The 13,980-nt window shown below is 43.9% G+C and overlaps 2 protein-coding genes across 2 annotated transcripts in view; both read left to right on the top strand.

Annotated features, from left to right (window-relative positions):
• Nucleotides 1–225: 225 nt before the first annotated feature.
• Nucleotides 226–7,123, top strand: psip1b (PC4 and SFRS1 interacting protein 1b). Its single transcript, XM_013915800.1, has 9 exons — nucleotides 226–252; nucleotides 484–960; nucleotides 2,069–2,245; nucleotides 2,467–3,894; nucleotides 3,970–4,076; nucleotides 4,155–5,085; nucleotides 5,324–5,425; nucleotides 5,757–6,036; nucleotides 6,463–7,123. The coding sequence occupies exons 1-9, from the start codon at nucleotides 226–228 to the stop codon at nucleotides 6,480–6,482; spliced, it is 3,549 nt and encodes a 1,182-aa protein (XP_013771254.1). The 3' UTR covers nucleotides 6,483–7,123.
• A 643-nt stretch (nucleotides 7,124–7,766) lies between these two features.
• ttc39b (tetratricopeptide repeat domain 39B) overlaps nucleotides 7,767–13,980 on the top strand; it is a 19,146-nt gene continuing 12,932 nt past the window's right edge. Inside the window, exon 1 of the mRNA XM_005752582.2 lies at nucleotides 7,767–8,133. Coding sequence (XP_005752639.1) covers nucleotides 8,095–8,133 — 39 coding nt within the window. The 5' untranslated portion in view covers nucleotides 7,767–8,094. The remainder of the gene's footprint in view (nucleotides 8,134–13,980) is intronic.

Below are 13,980 nucleotides of genomic sequence, written 5' to 3'. Positions count from 1 at the left end.
GCTTTTATTAATGTCAGTGAATTCAGGGCATTTTCCACCTTCTCCAGTTAGCTGCTGTGATTGATCAGACACTCTTACATCACCTAAACAATTATATTGGGTGATTTGATGTGGCACAGCTTTACTTCAGTAGTATCAGTCTGTCCAGTTGGGTCAGATCATCACCTGAAGTGACAGGTCCGACAGTGAGGGCTGGTTCTCTTCACAGATGTGAGCAGGTTCAGGATGACCTCATGTGACAGACATGAAAGAGTAAATGTTTCACGTGCAGCATCATCTCAACTAGTTACATTTTGTGTTCATTTGTTTTGGTAGCTGACCAATCAGAACAGACTAGGGTCAAAGGCATGGATAGGGGGCTTTAAAGGCTATTTCCAACATATTTCTCACACTGCTGGCACCTCTGCTTCGTAAATGTTTATAGCCCATGAGTGAGGCATGTTTCGGTTCTAATAAAGGTTCTCCGTTCTATCTTCTGTTCAGGTACCGGGGAAGACAAACACAGAAAGTACACCAGCAAAACCGGCTTCTGCAACCAAAGCTACTCCAGCTAAACCAACCCCAGCACCTAAAACTACACCTGCCAAATCACCCAAGGCTACACCTGCCAAGTCCGCACCAGCGACCAAATCTACACCCTCTAAACCGACGTCTGCTGCTAAAAGTCCAACTCCAAGCGCTGTCACTAAATCTTCCCCCAGCAGATCCGAGTCGGCCAGTAAAGCTGCCGCCGACAGGCGGCGCACAGGAGGCGAAAAGGAAGCTGCTGTTAAAACTCCCACACGAGTTTCATCAAGATTGGCTGCAGAGCAAAGTGAGGAGTCCAAGCAGGCTTCCACCCCTGCTGCAGACACTGCAGAGACCGTTGCGACTGCTCGAACCAGAAGGTCGGCAAGCGGCGGTCCGTCTGCAGGAGGGAGTGAAGGTGAACGCACCGCCTTGGCCAAGACAGACAAAGAGGTGAGAGGTTAAATGTTTTAAAGCTGTGGGGCTGTTCCATTTGGGGAGAGGGCCTCTGGACTGGCAGTGGTTCAGCAGTGGTTCTGGGGTCTCTCAGCCTCCCTGCAACAACTATACCAGGGGGCTGGAGATGGCGCCTGTCAGTCAGACAGTGAGGGTTACCATCCTGGTTGTGGAGCACTGGACCCACTCTGTATGTGCTCTGTGAACTTGGAAAAATCACATCCTCAGAGTGTGCTGCAGGGAGGGATTTAGAAGGATTAAGCTCCTTGTTGTGTGCTGGTGTTTCACTGTCTGTTGTGAGATTGAACTTGAAAGGTGCAAAGTGAGGAAAAAAAAATATAAATTATATATAAATTTTTTTATATATAATTTATATATTTTTTATATATATTTTTTCTTTCTTTTTTGGGGGGGGAATTCAGAAGCATGGAGGAGTTGTCTGCAGAGGAGGGGATGTGGGAAACTTGAGACATAAACACGAGTAGAATAGTTTCATCTTCTTAATGTTTATCCCATCCATGTGTCTGTCTCAACGGGTGGTGCTGTGGAGTAGTTGGATGTCACAGATTAAACATTTTCATGGAGATTTGAGCACATTTCTGCATCTGTAGATCACAGATAATGACGTGGACCTACAGTGGAGAGAGAATAAAGGTTTTGCTTGATATTGTTTTTTTGGCTTTGCACCTGCCACACGTCTGTGGATATTTTCCTGTTTTCTGGATATATAGATTGGTAAAGCAGGGCGATGGAGATCCGTCTCTGTGTGCTCGAAATTGGAGGATTGAATTGAGGCTTGAAGCTCCCGTGCAGAAGCTTCCAACGCACCAACAAATCTGTGTGGACGATGGTCTCGGGCTCACGTCACCGCCTTTGAAGGCTTTTTCCAGTTTTTCCTGCAACAGGAAAAAAGTGTCGGGTTCATTCTGCTCTAACACACCTTCATGAGAACACCAGCAATCCATGGCTCGCCTCATCCTCTAGTTTATGGAAGAAACTGGAGCTTCTTCTTTTATTAGAGCTCAGTGGGGAAGAGCATGGTGAACTGTTGACATTAAGTGCCTACAAATAAACTTTTGTTTCTTCTTTTTCTTCTTTTTCTCAGACAGGAGCGGTCAAAGCTTCAGTGGGTGAAACCACAGCGAGTAAAGAAAAGGCTAAAAGCACAACTGAAGCAGAACCCAGACAGGCTGAAGCGTCCAAAGAAGCTGCAAGTGAAGTGACGACCAGGAGCCGAGCAGAAGAGCCGAAGCTGAACACACATCGAGTGATGCTGCCCATTGTAAGTTTAAATGAGCCATTAATAACTTGTGTTATTCAGCAGCTCAACACTGTTCAAAGAAAAGCCTTCAGTTCTTTCTTTGATTTAATCTAAAAGCTCAATTCAGACCCTCTGCTAATCTAATGCGTTGCTAAGCAACAGAGACACATGTTAAACTTCTTTTTCTCATTTTGTCTTTTCAGCTTTTGAATAAAGTTTCATGTTTTCCTCGTCTCCGTCAGATCAATGTGAAGCTGCAGAAGATGGAACCTGCTCTGATGACGACCGGTGGAAGGAGGGGGGAGGAGGAGGAGGAGGAGGAGGCGGAGGAGGAAAAGAAAGAGAGCAGAGACTTCAAGCGCCGAAATGAAGAGAAGGTGGAGAAGAAGGAGGAGGAAAAGGAAGACAGCAGAAGAGTAAGGACAAGGAGAGATGAGAGGGAGGAGCAGAAGAAAGAGGGCCGAGGAGTGAAGAGGAGGAAGGACGAGGAGGACCAGAAGAAGGTGGATGAGGGGAAGGAGAAGGAAGATGACAAAGGAGTCAAGAAGAGAAGAGAGAAGAAAAACGATGAGGAGGTGGTCCAGAGGAAAACGAATGAGAAAGAGGAAGGAGAAAAAGAAGAGGCCCGAGGAGTCAAGAGGAAGAGCGAAGGGGAGGTGCAGAAGAAAAGTCAGGACAGCAGCGAGGAAAAGGCAACGATGGAGAGACGATCATCAAAAAGACACAAGGAACAGGAAAAGGGAACAGAGGAGGAAGGAGTAAAGACGAGTCCAGCTGAGAAGGAGGAGGAGGAGAGTAAGAAAGAGGAGAAGCAGAAGAGAGACAGGAGCACAGAGGGCAAAGAAACAAGGAGGATGAAAGAAAAAGAGGCGGAGAAGAAAGCGAGGAAGGATATTTCAGAGGAAAAGAAAGATGTGAAGAGTAAGGAGGTGGAGGAAGAGGGGGAGAAGAGGAGAGACAGGAGGCTGGAGGCCAGAGAAATGAGAAGGACGAAAGAAAAGGAGGAGCAGCAGAAAACGAGAAATGACACATCAGAAGAAAAAAATTTAAGAACAGAGGAGGAGGAGAAGGTGGTTGAAAAGGAGAAAATAAGTAGGGACACCAGTGAGGCCCGAGAAATGAGGAGGACAAGAGAGAAGGAGGCGCTTCGGAAGATGAGGACGGATGCTTCACAGAAAAGGAAAGATTTAGGAAGAGAAAAGGCGGCGAAGAAGTTGGAAGAGGAGAAGACAAGGAGAGAAAGGAGCACAGAGGCCCAAGAAACGAGGAAAACAAGAGAAAAGGAGGTGCAGCAGAAAACGAGAAACGATCATTCAGAAGAAAAAGATTTAGGAAGAGAGAAGGAGGAGCAGAAGGTGGAAGAGGAGACGACAAGGAAAGACACCAGCCCGGAGCCCAAAGAAATGAGGAGGACGAGAGAAAAGGAGGCACTTCAGAAGATGAGGAAGGATGATTCAGATGAAAGGAAACAGTCAAGAAGAGAGAAGGAGGTGAAGAAGGTGCAGCAGAAGGCGAGGAAGGATGTTATAGAAGCAAAGAAAGATTTAAGAAGAGAAGAGGAGCAGAAGAAAAAGGTGGAAGAGGAGAAGAGGGAGAGGAGATCTGAGGGAGAGAAGCAGAAGGAGAAAACTGAGAGGGAGAAAAGAGGAGGTGCTGCTCCAGACGATGAGGTAGAGTCTGTCTTCATTAAGGAAATGTTTTAAATTGAAGAGAAGGATGAAAACGTCTCAACATTTCTCCTGCAGCGACAGCGCCACCTGGCCGCCAAGAGGGAGAGCGTGTTAAAGTCTCTGAGGGGTCTGCTGAAGGCCGGGAGAGGAGGGAGGAGGAGGGAGGCAACGAGGAGCGCTCTGTAAGAGGAAGGGAAAAATGTAAAATCAGTACGGTAAAATCAGTCAGGAGTTTAAACTTCTGTCTGTTTTCTCATCAGGAGAGGCGGCGACGGAGCGAAGAGGAGGAGGACAGGAAGCCCGACAAGGTCAGAGTGGAGGAGTGCGAAGGAGTCAGCCGCAGCCAAGAAAACATCAGAGAAGAAGAAGGAAGGCGCCAAGAAGGGGAACGGCAGGACATCGGAGAAGATGCAGGTAGAAGAAAAGTTGGAGAAAAGTCGAGATGTGGAGCTGAAGACAAAGGAAAAGGAGGAGGAGAAGAAGACTGATGAAGAAAAGAAGGAGGAGAGAAAAATAATTGGAAAGATCGTCAAGGCAACAGCCGGGCAGGGTCCGAAGGTCCAGGTGAAGACGATGATGGGAGGAATGACCATGAGGGAAGAGGAGAAGGTGGGAGGAACATCTGCAAAGGAGGGGGAGAAGAAGAAAGAGGAGAAGGTGGAAAAGAAAAGAAGTTTGGAGAAAGAGAAGAAGAAGGGCGCTGAAGAAAAAGAGAAGTCGGATGATGGGAGCTCGAAGAAAAGCATCGAGGTCCAGATGAAATCTGAAAGAACTCAAGCGGAGGAGAAAAAAGCCAAGAGCGTGACGGAGGCTGCGAAGAAAAACGAGGAGCGCAAGGAGGAGGGGGAAGCAGCAGCAAGAAGAAAAGAACAGGAGGGTGAAGAAAAGAAGAAGGACGAGGCGGAGAAACCAAAAAAGGCGGAAAATGCAGAAAAACACGAAACGCAAAAAACAACGGGCGAGAAGAAATGCGAAGGTGCGGAGCCGGGCGGGCAGAGGAAGACCGGCGAGGAGAAGGAAAGTGACGGAGCGAGCCGACCCGAGACGTCGGCAGCAGTGGAGAAGAGCGCTGGAGGAGAAGGTAACCCGGTAAAGGAGCAGCAGAAGAAGCGCTCGATGGTGACGCTGACGGACTCGACGCTACACCGGATCCACGGAGACATCCGGATCTCTCTGAAGAACGACAATCCCGTAAGAGCCGAAACTTAAACTGGCTGCAGATTAACGACGGCACAAAATGTAAAACCGTTCACAGTGATTTTATAAAAAGTGAGCCGACATTAGATCATTTTTATGATTCTCGCTGCTTTAGCTATCAGGAGCTACATCGCCCCCTTGTGGCCAGAAAATCTAAATGCAGCTTTAATATTTCAAAAACACTGCATGTTTACTGAAACTGAACGACGCGACTAATGTGCTTCATCTTCAGGACATCAGCAAGTGTCTGGCGGCGCTGAATCAGCTCAGTATGGTTTATGTGACGTCTCAACACGTCCAGAGGCACAGCGAGCTCGTCGCCACGCTCAGGAAGGTAAACGCACATACTGATATCCTCGTGGTGGTTCTTGGATAAGCAATGCATCTGACCTGTCACACTACTATGATGTCATCGCTTTGTGTCCACTCAGGACAAGAAATCACAAAAATGGGGTGGGGGTGGGGGTTGGGGTGTCACTGTGATTACGTTTAGGATTAGGTGTGATGGTGTTTCCACGTAGCAAAGCTATGACATCACTCCAAGGTGATTGGTCACTTGCAACCTTAAACCTGGACTGAATTCAAAATAAATCAAATGAATAAACAAATAATAACTATACAAATCGTGTCAGTTGTTATTATGTATTTGTTTTCCTCGTGAGCAGATGCGTTACTACCGGGCAAACCAGGACATCATGGACAAGGCGTCCATGCTCTATAACCGCTTCAAGAACGCCTTCCTGGTGGGGGAGGGTGAGGAGGTGGTGAGCGCCGCCTTCCTGCGCTCGCTGCTGGAGGAGAAGGAGGAGGAGGAGGCGCAGAGGGTGGAGCGCTGTATGGAGAAGGTGAGGAAGGAGGGGCTGCTGCACGAGGCGAAGAGAAGTATGGGGCAGGTGAACAAGAAGAGGAATAACGGAGGAGAAGATGGAGAGGAGAAAGCTGAAGGTAAAAATAAATAAAAACTAAATCAACTGATTTGTGACAAGAAATTACACAAACTTACAGGAAGTAAAAATATTAAAGTCAAGCGTTTATAGCTTATATTAGAAAATATTTTAAAAGTAAAATTGAGAAAACATAATTTCATAAATAACACTGAAATATTTACACCACATCTTTTGTTGTTGTATCATTCAATAATTAAAATTATATACAGAAAAAAATTACTTTTTATTTTTGTAAGTTTTATTTTTTTTTTATTAAAGCATTAATACTGACATTTTGTGAGGGGCGTTTATTTAAATGCAAAAATGCTGTTGTACATTTTGGTTTTTTGCTGTTTGTTTGGTTTCAGTTCATAATTTTTGTGTATATATATAATTTTTTTTTTTTTTTTGATTTATGTAATAATTTTTCCCCCCTCTCCAAAAGCTCCAGTGGACTCCTCCTGACGGCTCATCATCACTGGAAGCAGCCTGGACCGGACCAACTGCTACTGGGGGGAGCAACACAGACACACAATAGGATTTTCCAAAACCACTTACCTCATTGGGCAGTAGCGTGCTTACCTGTTTAACTTCTCGCAGTGTGGACTGTCACACCTTAGCAGGTGTGCTGTTCTTACCCCACAGCTTGTTGTGCTAAGGCCACCTTATTAAGTTATTAAGCGCTTTGGAGCAGCTGATTTTATTTTAACTGGATGTTTATCTATTTTCCACTTTAATGTAATGAGCGTTAAACTGACGGCGAGAGCATTACACACCTAAGCATTAATGTGTACCTGCTGTTTAAGCTGACGTCCTGTTGCTGTGACATTTAGAGGCGAGATTTTCCTGCACCTGACACAGTTCTGACTCTGTCATCTCTTATGAAGTTTTTTGTCATCGCCGTCACTGGGGCTGATATTTTTTCTTTCTTTTTTTAAACTGAAGCATTAAACCTTGAGATGCACGAGGCCTACAGACGGTTCTGGCCATTTTAATTTTTGTTTTTTTTGTGATTCAATGATGTGTTTTTATTCCTTTTAGCAGTTTTATTCCTGTTATCTTGGTCTTCATGTAAATATGTATTTTTTTTATTTCACAAATAAGAATTTTACAAACTTAACAAAGTGTCTCAAGTCTGATTATTATTATTTTACCCACATACACTCAGCGACCACTTTATTAGGTACACCTTGGTAGTGGCAGGCTGCGTATCCATGGTGTGAATCTCCTGTTCCTCCACATCCCTAAGCTGCTCTGCTGCAGTGAGATCTGGTGATTGTGGAGGCCATTTGAGGACAGTGAACTCATCGTCATGTAGGCAGTGTGTCATGTTGCCATCATAAAGGCCCGGACAATAATTGGGCAGGTTGTTTATACAAGGCTCAGTTGGCACTCTCACACCAGCCACAGCTTGAACCCCAGTCTGAACTCAACCATGTAGAGCATGTCGACGCTACAATACAGTTGGCTGATTTGATACTTGCATTAACATGCAGAGGAGCCTGTGCCTAATAAAGTGGCCATTTTAAATTTATAGTTAAAATATAATTTATATATGACACACAGAAGAAAAGGGATTTGCTTTGAATCAAAACAGGTTGAACTTCTGCCTGCTGTCTGGTTTTAGTGTTTTTTTTGTCCCATTAATAAACACGAGCCCCCCCCATACACACTTAATGTGCCCCCGCCCCGTGTTCACATGTAATCTGCGCCTCTGCCTGATCAGCTTACACAAACACTGGCCTCCTCCGTTTCCTCCCTCTCTCCTCTCCTCCTTCATTTCCTCTCTCTCTTCTATTTTCTATGGGCGGAGAAACGGAAATGTGGGAGGTGTGTTTTCTCTCCGTGTTTCTTTCACGGAAGAGAGCAGAGGCAAAGAAGCGCGCCTGACTCAAGGACGAAGCGGACCTACGGCGATAAGAATCAAAATAAACGGAGCACAGAGGAGCAGAAGGAGATCCGTGCGCAGCCGCAGAGGAGCGGAGGTTCGGCTGCAGCTGTCATGGGACTCTGCCCGTCCTCGTAGCGGAACCAGGCGACCCGCGGACCAGAGGGAGAACAGGCACCGGGAGCGGACATGGCCCACGTAGGCAACGGAGCGGCCGCAGAGGAGGAGGTGGGAGCCGGAGATCGCATTTAACGCACGCATTTCCACTGACATGTCCACAGTGCGTGATGTAACCAGTTATTTGTGATGATGTTCCCACTTTGATCTCATATACCTACATCACGTGGGCTACATCCACCAGGCTGTTGAGGGTGTTTTAGTCTCTGTGTCACATCAGAGTTCTGGAAAGGACAGATTTTACACCTAAACTGTGAATATGATGTCAGAAACTGGTTACGCGTTAAAAACACACACCTTTGTTTGGCTGCAAAGCATAGACTGTATTAAAAGATGGCCACATCTATGGCTTTGGCTTCAAAATTGGTGTTCTGGCCACGACCATGCTGGATTTTTGCAGGGACCTAAAAGGGACGTGTTGGTAATAAAATGCTTTGAAAGGCACAAGCAGCACAAGGTTCAGCATCTCCAATTCGCTCGAGTGAAACCTAGCAAGCAGCCGTCATTAAAAATAGTGGCCACGCCCCCTAGCATTAATATAGTTTGAATAGGTGAGTTATATGAACATTTATAACCCTTTACAGTTGTTATGAAGGTCAAATTTAGCTGCACAGCTTTTTCTTTCAATTTCCACTGTATGTTTTAACATTAGAGTCTCACTAGCCAGCCTCTAGCTGACGTTAGAGGAACTGCAGTTTTTAGCACTACCTTTCTTTAGCTCTGAATGTTGATGTGCGTTAAAACACAAAAAATAACCTACTGCTACTGTGCTGCTAGAGGAGAAAGCCTTATGTGGTATATGTGTTGGTAGCTAGATATGTGTACATATAGTGTGTTTTATCACTGTATAGTGGTACCATTTCTAAATAATGCAACATAAACGCGTAGTCCTTATCGGTTTCTGTCAGGTTTTCTCATCTTTTCACCACGCCTGTCTATATTTCTGTTGAAATCGACCTTACAAAGCCTCCTGTAGTATTTCAGTGAGACTTTCATTTTTTCCTATGTTTGTGCTTCTATAGTCACAACAGACTGTATCCATGGATGCAAAATGAACTCCCAACTGACCGTAAATAGATCCTAATCTATACAATTCTCCAAACATACAGTGCTGCACGCATGTAGGGCAGCTGAGTTACAGCAAAACCCATCATCACACCTATTCCAGATCCGTTTTATTTACAATGATTACTCACAGGGGAAAAAACAGTTTACTTTGAACTGAACTAAATGTGCCACAGGCTGTGGGGAGTGAATTTGGACTTTGATTAAGTGGTAAAAGTAGAGGACAGGGGTGTGCACCAAAGGGCAATTCATTAATAAATATACAATGCAGCACAGTAACTTTTCATTTTATCTTGATCGCCATCCTTGAACAATCTATGGGACCATAGATCTGTCATAATATGGGATTCTCACTGAGCTCTGGATGTATTTCCTCAGTTATGTGTAGAGCTGTGGAGGCAGCCTGCTCATTATTGGATTTATGTCTCAGCGCTAAGTGAGCTGATAGTATTGGTTCACGTGTCTGCATGTGTGCACAGCTTCATGTAAATGACAGCTCTGATTTCAGCCACAGGCTGCCTCCTGCACTGTAAACACAGGAAATATCAGGTTTTTTTCTGCACTTTCACACCACCACATTCATTCAAATTCACATTCACATTCAAACTAGTGAAAAGATAACATCAGTGAGCTGAGGAAGTCAAAATGTTCACAGTATGCTAACTTTGTCAGTGGTAACATGATGGGAACCGAGTTCCCAGGTTTAATTTTTAACCTTTGTTTTCACTAAAGCCAGTCCTCCACCCTGACCCTCCCTGGTTCACACTGTTCAAATGGGGAGTGTCGCAGTACAGCTGTAATGTAGAAGAGAGTTCATCAACTGGTTTGTCATGATGTTAAAGGATATTTTGAGGTTTTCTAGTTTAGATGACAGGGTTCAGCAGGTCTGTATACTGGATATATGGCTGGGCTGTAGAGACCATCAGGTGTTCTTTGGAAGCATCATCTCCACAAGACACTAGACAATAGGCACAAAAGACCCCCAAAACAGAAACGGAACCAAAAGAAGTCTCCATAAACTCTTAAAATATCCTGAGAAAGTGGACCACCAAGAGAGCTGTCACTACTCGATCTGTACCGGAAACCCAATCCGTACCATGCATTTTCGACAGGCGTGTACTTCCGCTCGAAGCATTTTACGATAGTTACGGGTCAGAGTATCTGTTAAGGCAGGGGTAGGGAACTCCAGGCCTCGAGAGCCGATGTCCTGCAGGTTTTAGATGTGTCCTTGATCCAACACAGCTGATTTAAATGTCATTCGGGGCGACTGGAATCGATAAGGGAATCGTTTGTTAAAATGTCAAACAATTCCAAGGAATTGAAACAGTGGGAACCGGTTCTCAACAAGAACCGGTTTTCGATACCCATCCCTAATCATTATAAACGTGTGTTAAACTTGATTTAGTGATAGAGTGTGTTCATGCTTGTCTGTGAGGAGAGGATTGTTGGAATAGTGATGATGATGTTCGCTATCACTGTCAATTGTCAGTAAACACTTCATCTGGCTGATGAATCTTCACGTGACATATTACTAAGTCTGTATTGTTAAGTCTGTAATTAGGCGCCATTCCTCTTATTTTACGTCACTGTTGTTCAATCGGTGGACGCTCTCTGTTGAGGAGAAAAGCACGACTTTGTTTGTATACGGATTATCCATTGTTTAAATGTCCCGGGCAGTCGAAAAGGAGGCAGAGCTGTTGAGAAATGCTAGGAGCTAACTGGGCGCTAACCGTGCCATTCAAATACATTAACCGTCACAATGTTGGCAAAGAGAGGAAGTGACGTAAGATTCACGCATCATGGTACACATCGGGTTTCCGGTACAGATCGGGTAGTGACAAGCGCTAAAGCATGCCAAGGGGGCTGAAGGGCCATCGGGATATTTTTTGAAACTCTGTACTAACTTCTATTTAGAGATGTTTCAGGGTTTCGTCAAGTTGCTATGTGAAGAGAATTGGAGACGTCTAGGAGTTCAGTTCAGCGCACACACTAAAGAAAGATTTTTATGAGGACTTTCACTTATTTGCAAGTTTGGGTATCTGCAAGGATTTCAGCAAAACTAAAAATCCAGGGGGATTTTGGTAGGATATTTATAGGTCCATGGCTTGTTTTGCTACCAGATGAACTTAGCAAGCAGGACACCCAATTAGCCTCCATAAAGCCTTTTTACCTGTTTGTCTCTGAAGAGGTGTCAAGGATTCAGATGGAAATGACCATTTTCCCTGATAGACCCGCTGCAGACATTAAGGTTGATGACATGGGTTGGTTTTTTCTGTTAAGGCCCTCTTGCGTCACACCTCAGCCAGTCATTTCCTCATTTCAGCTGACAAATGCTCCTGTGTTCGACTCCTTCAGCCTTGACTCATCCTAATACAGAGGAATTCAGCTGACTTTCGCTCAGCTCTAAATAATGTGAGGCGAGCTGTTTTTATTTAAAAAACACTGAGTGCAAGGGTATTGCCTCTGCTCAGACTGAAACTACTAATCATGTCAGTTCTGGCATGTTTGCTGTGACATTTGACTGTCTGTGAATCCAGGATCTTAAGTTCATCCTACCATGCAGTGCACACACCCAAAGGCGCGACAGGAATGTGAGTAACGCCAAGAAAACACAGATCAGCTCAGTCTTATAGAATATAATGCACACCTTTCTCACAGCCAGTTAGGAAGCCTGACTGCTGAAGCCCTCCTCAGACAACACAGAGGCTTTTTTTTTTACAGATACTCGCAAAGTGGATAATTTAATTTATGCTTATTTAATTGAAGCAGTAGGTTGTTCAGAGAGCAGATTTTAGGAATCCCAGAGGTGAGTTTGGCAATAATGCAGGACCAGGAGGAAACACAAATCCCTTTGGAGTTGTGTGTTCCTCTGGTGGTACTATGAGAAAAAGGGAGGGTTCAAACACGGGTCAAAAAAAAATGGGAGTAAAAGTGGGAGAATTCAAAAAGAATAATTACAAAATACCAAAAAATGAAGAAATATAATTCAGATTCACTAGTTTATATGAAATGTATTAATTTGTTATTAATGGCATCTGGTAAGCGTAAGTACACCTCAGATCCCGTAGTGGTTTGCAACCAGTTCAGTTTGCAGGATGTGGTTAAGAAAACACACTCTCTGTCTGCTTTCTGTTCCCCATGTGAGGTCAGAGGTCAGGGAAGATCATTGTTAATTCCAGGTGTCACAGATTTGGTTCTGGAGGATGTAAGGGAGGTCCGAGGCTCCGATGGGGCTGTGAGGACGCTCCATAGGCGCTCCTCGAGTGCAGCCGGGTTATTTGTGCGTTGGGTAATCGGACACAAGTTGCAGGCTTTGACTAATTGATGAGGAAGCTGCTGCAGTCACAGGAGACGCGTCTCTGACTTTGACCTCTCCTGCTCTGTAACAGCAAACAGAAGTGACGCAGATTTTTCCGAAAAATCTGGTTTTTGTTTGATTGTAAATATCAAAAAATCCCAACATGATTAAAGTCACCATTACATCTTAATAACGTCAAACAGTGAATAGAAAGATAAAAATATTAAATGACTTTTATATCTCGATTGTTTCAAACGTGTTCAGAAATCCTGCGTCGTCCTATCGTTGAAGTTTAGTCTGTTTGTGTCTCTCTGTGTTAGTGTTGTGTTACTTTGTAGTTACGTTTTGGTTGTGTTTTTGTTCCTGTTTTTTTTTTCCTTTTATAGTCGTTTTCTGCCCATTTTTGTAGATTTCTTTACCATCTTTTTGGTTTTCTTCCTTTGTTCATTTCATTCTTCTGTGATCCCTTGTGCTTTTTGATACTTGTTTTAATTATTTGTGTAGTCATTTAGTGTCTAGTTGTGGTTATTTTCAGTGTTTAAGGCTTTCTGTCTTTTTTTTGTCTCTTTGTGTTTGCTTTGTGTGTTTCCAATACGCTGGTATCTGGTCTGCTGGTATTAGTTTGACTTCTTTAACTACCAAAGTATAACAGGAATAAAAGGCTATAAAATAAAATGATGCAACTTCTAAATGAGCTTTTAAACTCAGTTTTTTATGGGTTGTTTAGATGTACTGGATCATATTTCTTCCAAATTGATCCCAGTCTATAACAATAACAATATTTTTTTCTTTTTATGGTCGAAAAATTAATATTTAATGGTTAATCTAAATATAGTTGTTAAAAAAGCCACTGCTGCCTGTCTGGATGCCTGGGCGTAGCCACGTTTCTCAGGTATGATATGGTGGGTTAGGTTTAATGACTTTGATGATTATTAGGCTGTAAAACTGGCGATGACTCAAACCTCTTTAATACACTAAATGGTTGTATGTTCCTCATCTGTAGTCTCTGTTTTCTACAAAGCTATCTGGCCCAAGAGAGTTGCAGCTATAACAGCTTCAACTTTTCTAGGAAGTCTTTCCACAAGCCTCAGGAGTGTGTTTTTACCGTTCTTCCAGAAGCACATTTGTGAGGTCAGACTGTCTAAGGAGCTTGGAAAGAAAAGCGTCTGGACTTCTTTGAGTTGCTTGAAGATGTTTCACCTCTCATCCGAGAAGCTTCTTCAGTTCTAAGCTCCCAGATTTAAACCCAGTGGGAGTTTCCCCCCAAAGAGGGACAAAGAACCCCCTGATGGTCCTCTACCTAATCACATAGTCACAGTCTCCATTATAAGTCATCCCAAAGGTGTTAACACAAGCAAATCTGAAAGTATTGCAAGAAAACTAAATCTTGAGTAAGATTAGCTGATTCATCCAAATGCTGGGGGCTGATACTGTAACTTAGCTTTCTGCTTTAAATAACTTTATCAGCTGTAGTTACAACAGTGGTTCCCAAACTTTTTTTTGCTAGGCCCCCCTTTGTTTTATAAGAAAAATAT

This window comes from Pundamilia nyererei, unplaced genomic scaffold (genome assembly GCF_000239375.1).
Source record: "Pundamilia nyererei isolate P.nyererei 1_Seehausen unplaced genomic scaffold, PunNye1.0 scaffold00366, whole genome shotgun sequence".
Classification (NCBI taxonomy): Eukaryota; Metazoa; Chordata; class Actinopteri; order Cichliformes; family Cichlidae; genus Pundamilia; species Pundamilia nyererei.
The sequence above is the reverse complement of the archived record's forward strand: the minus strand, read 5'-3'. Positions and strand labels throughout refer to the sequence as shown.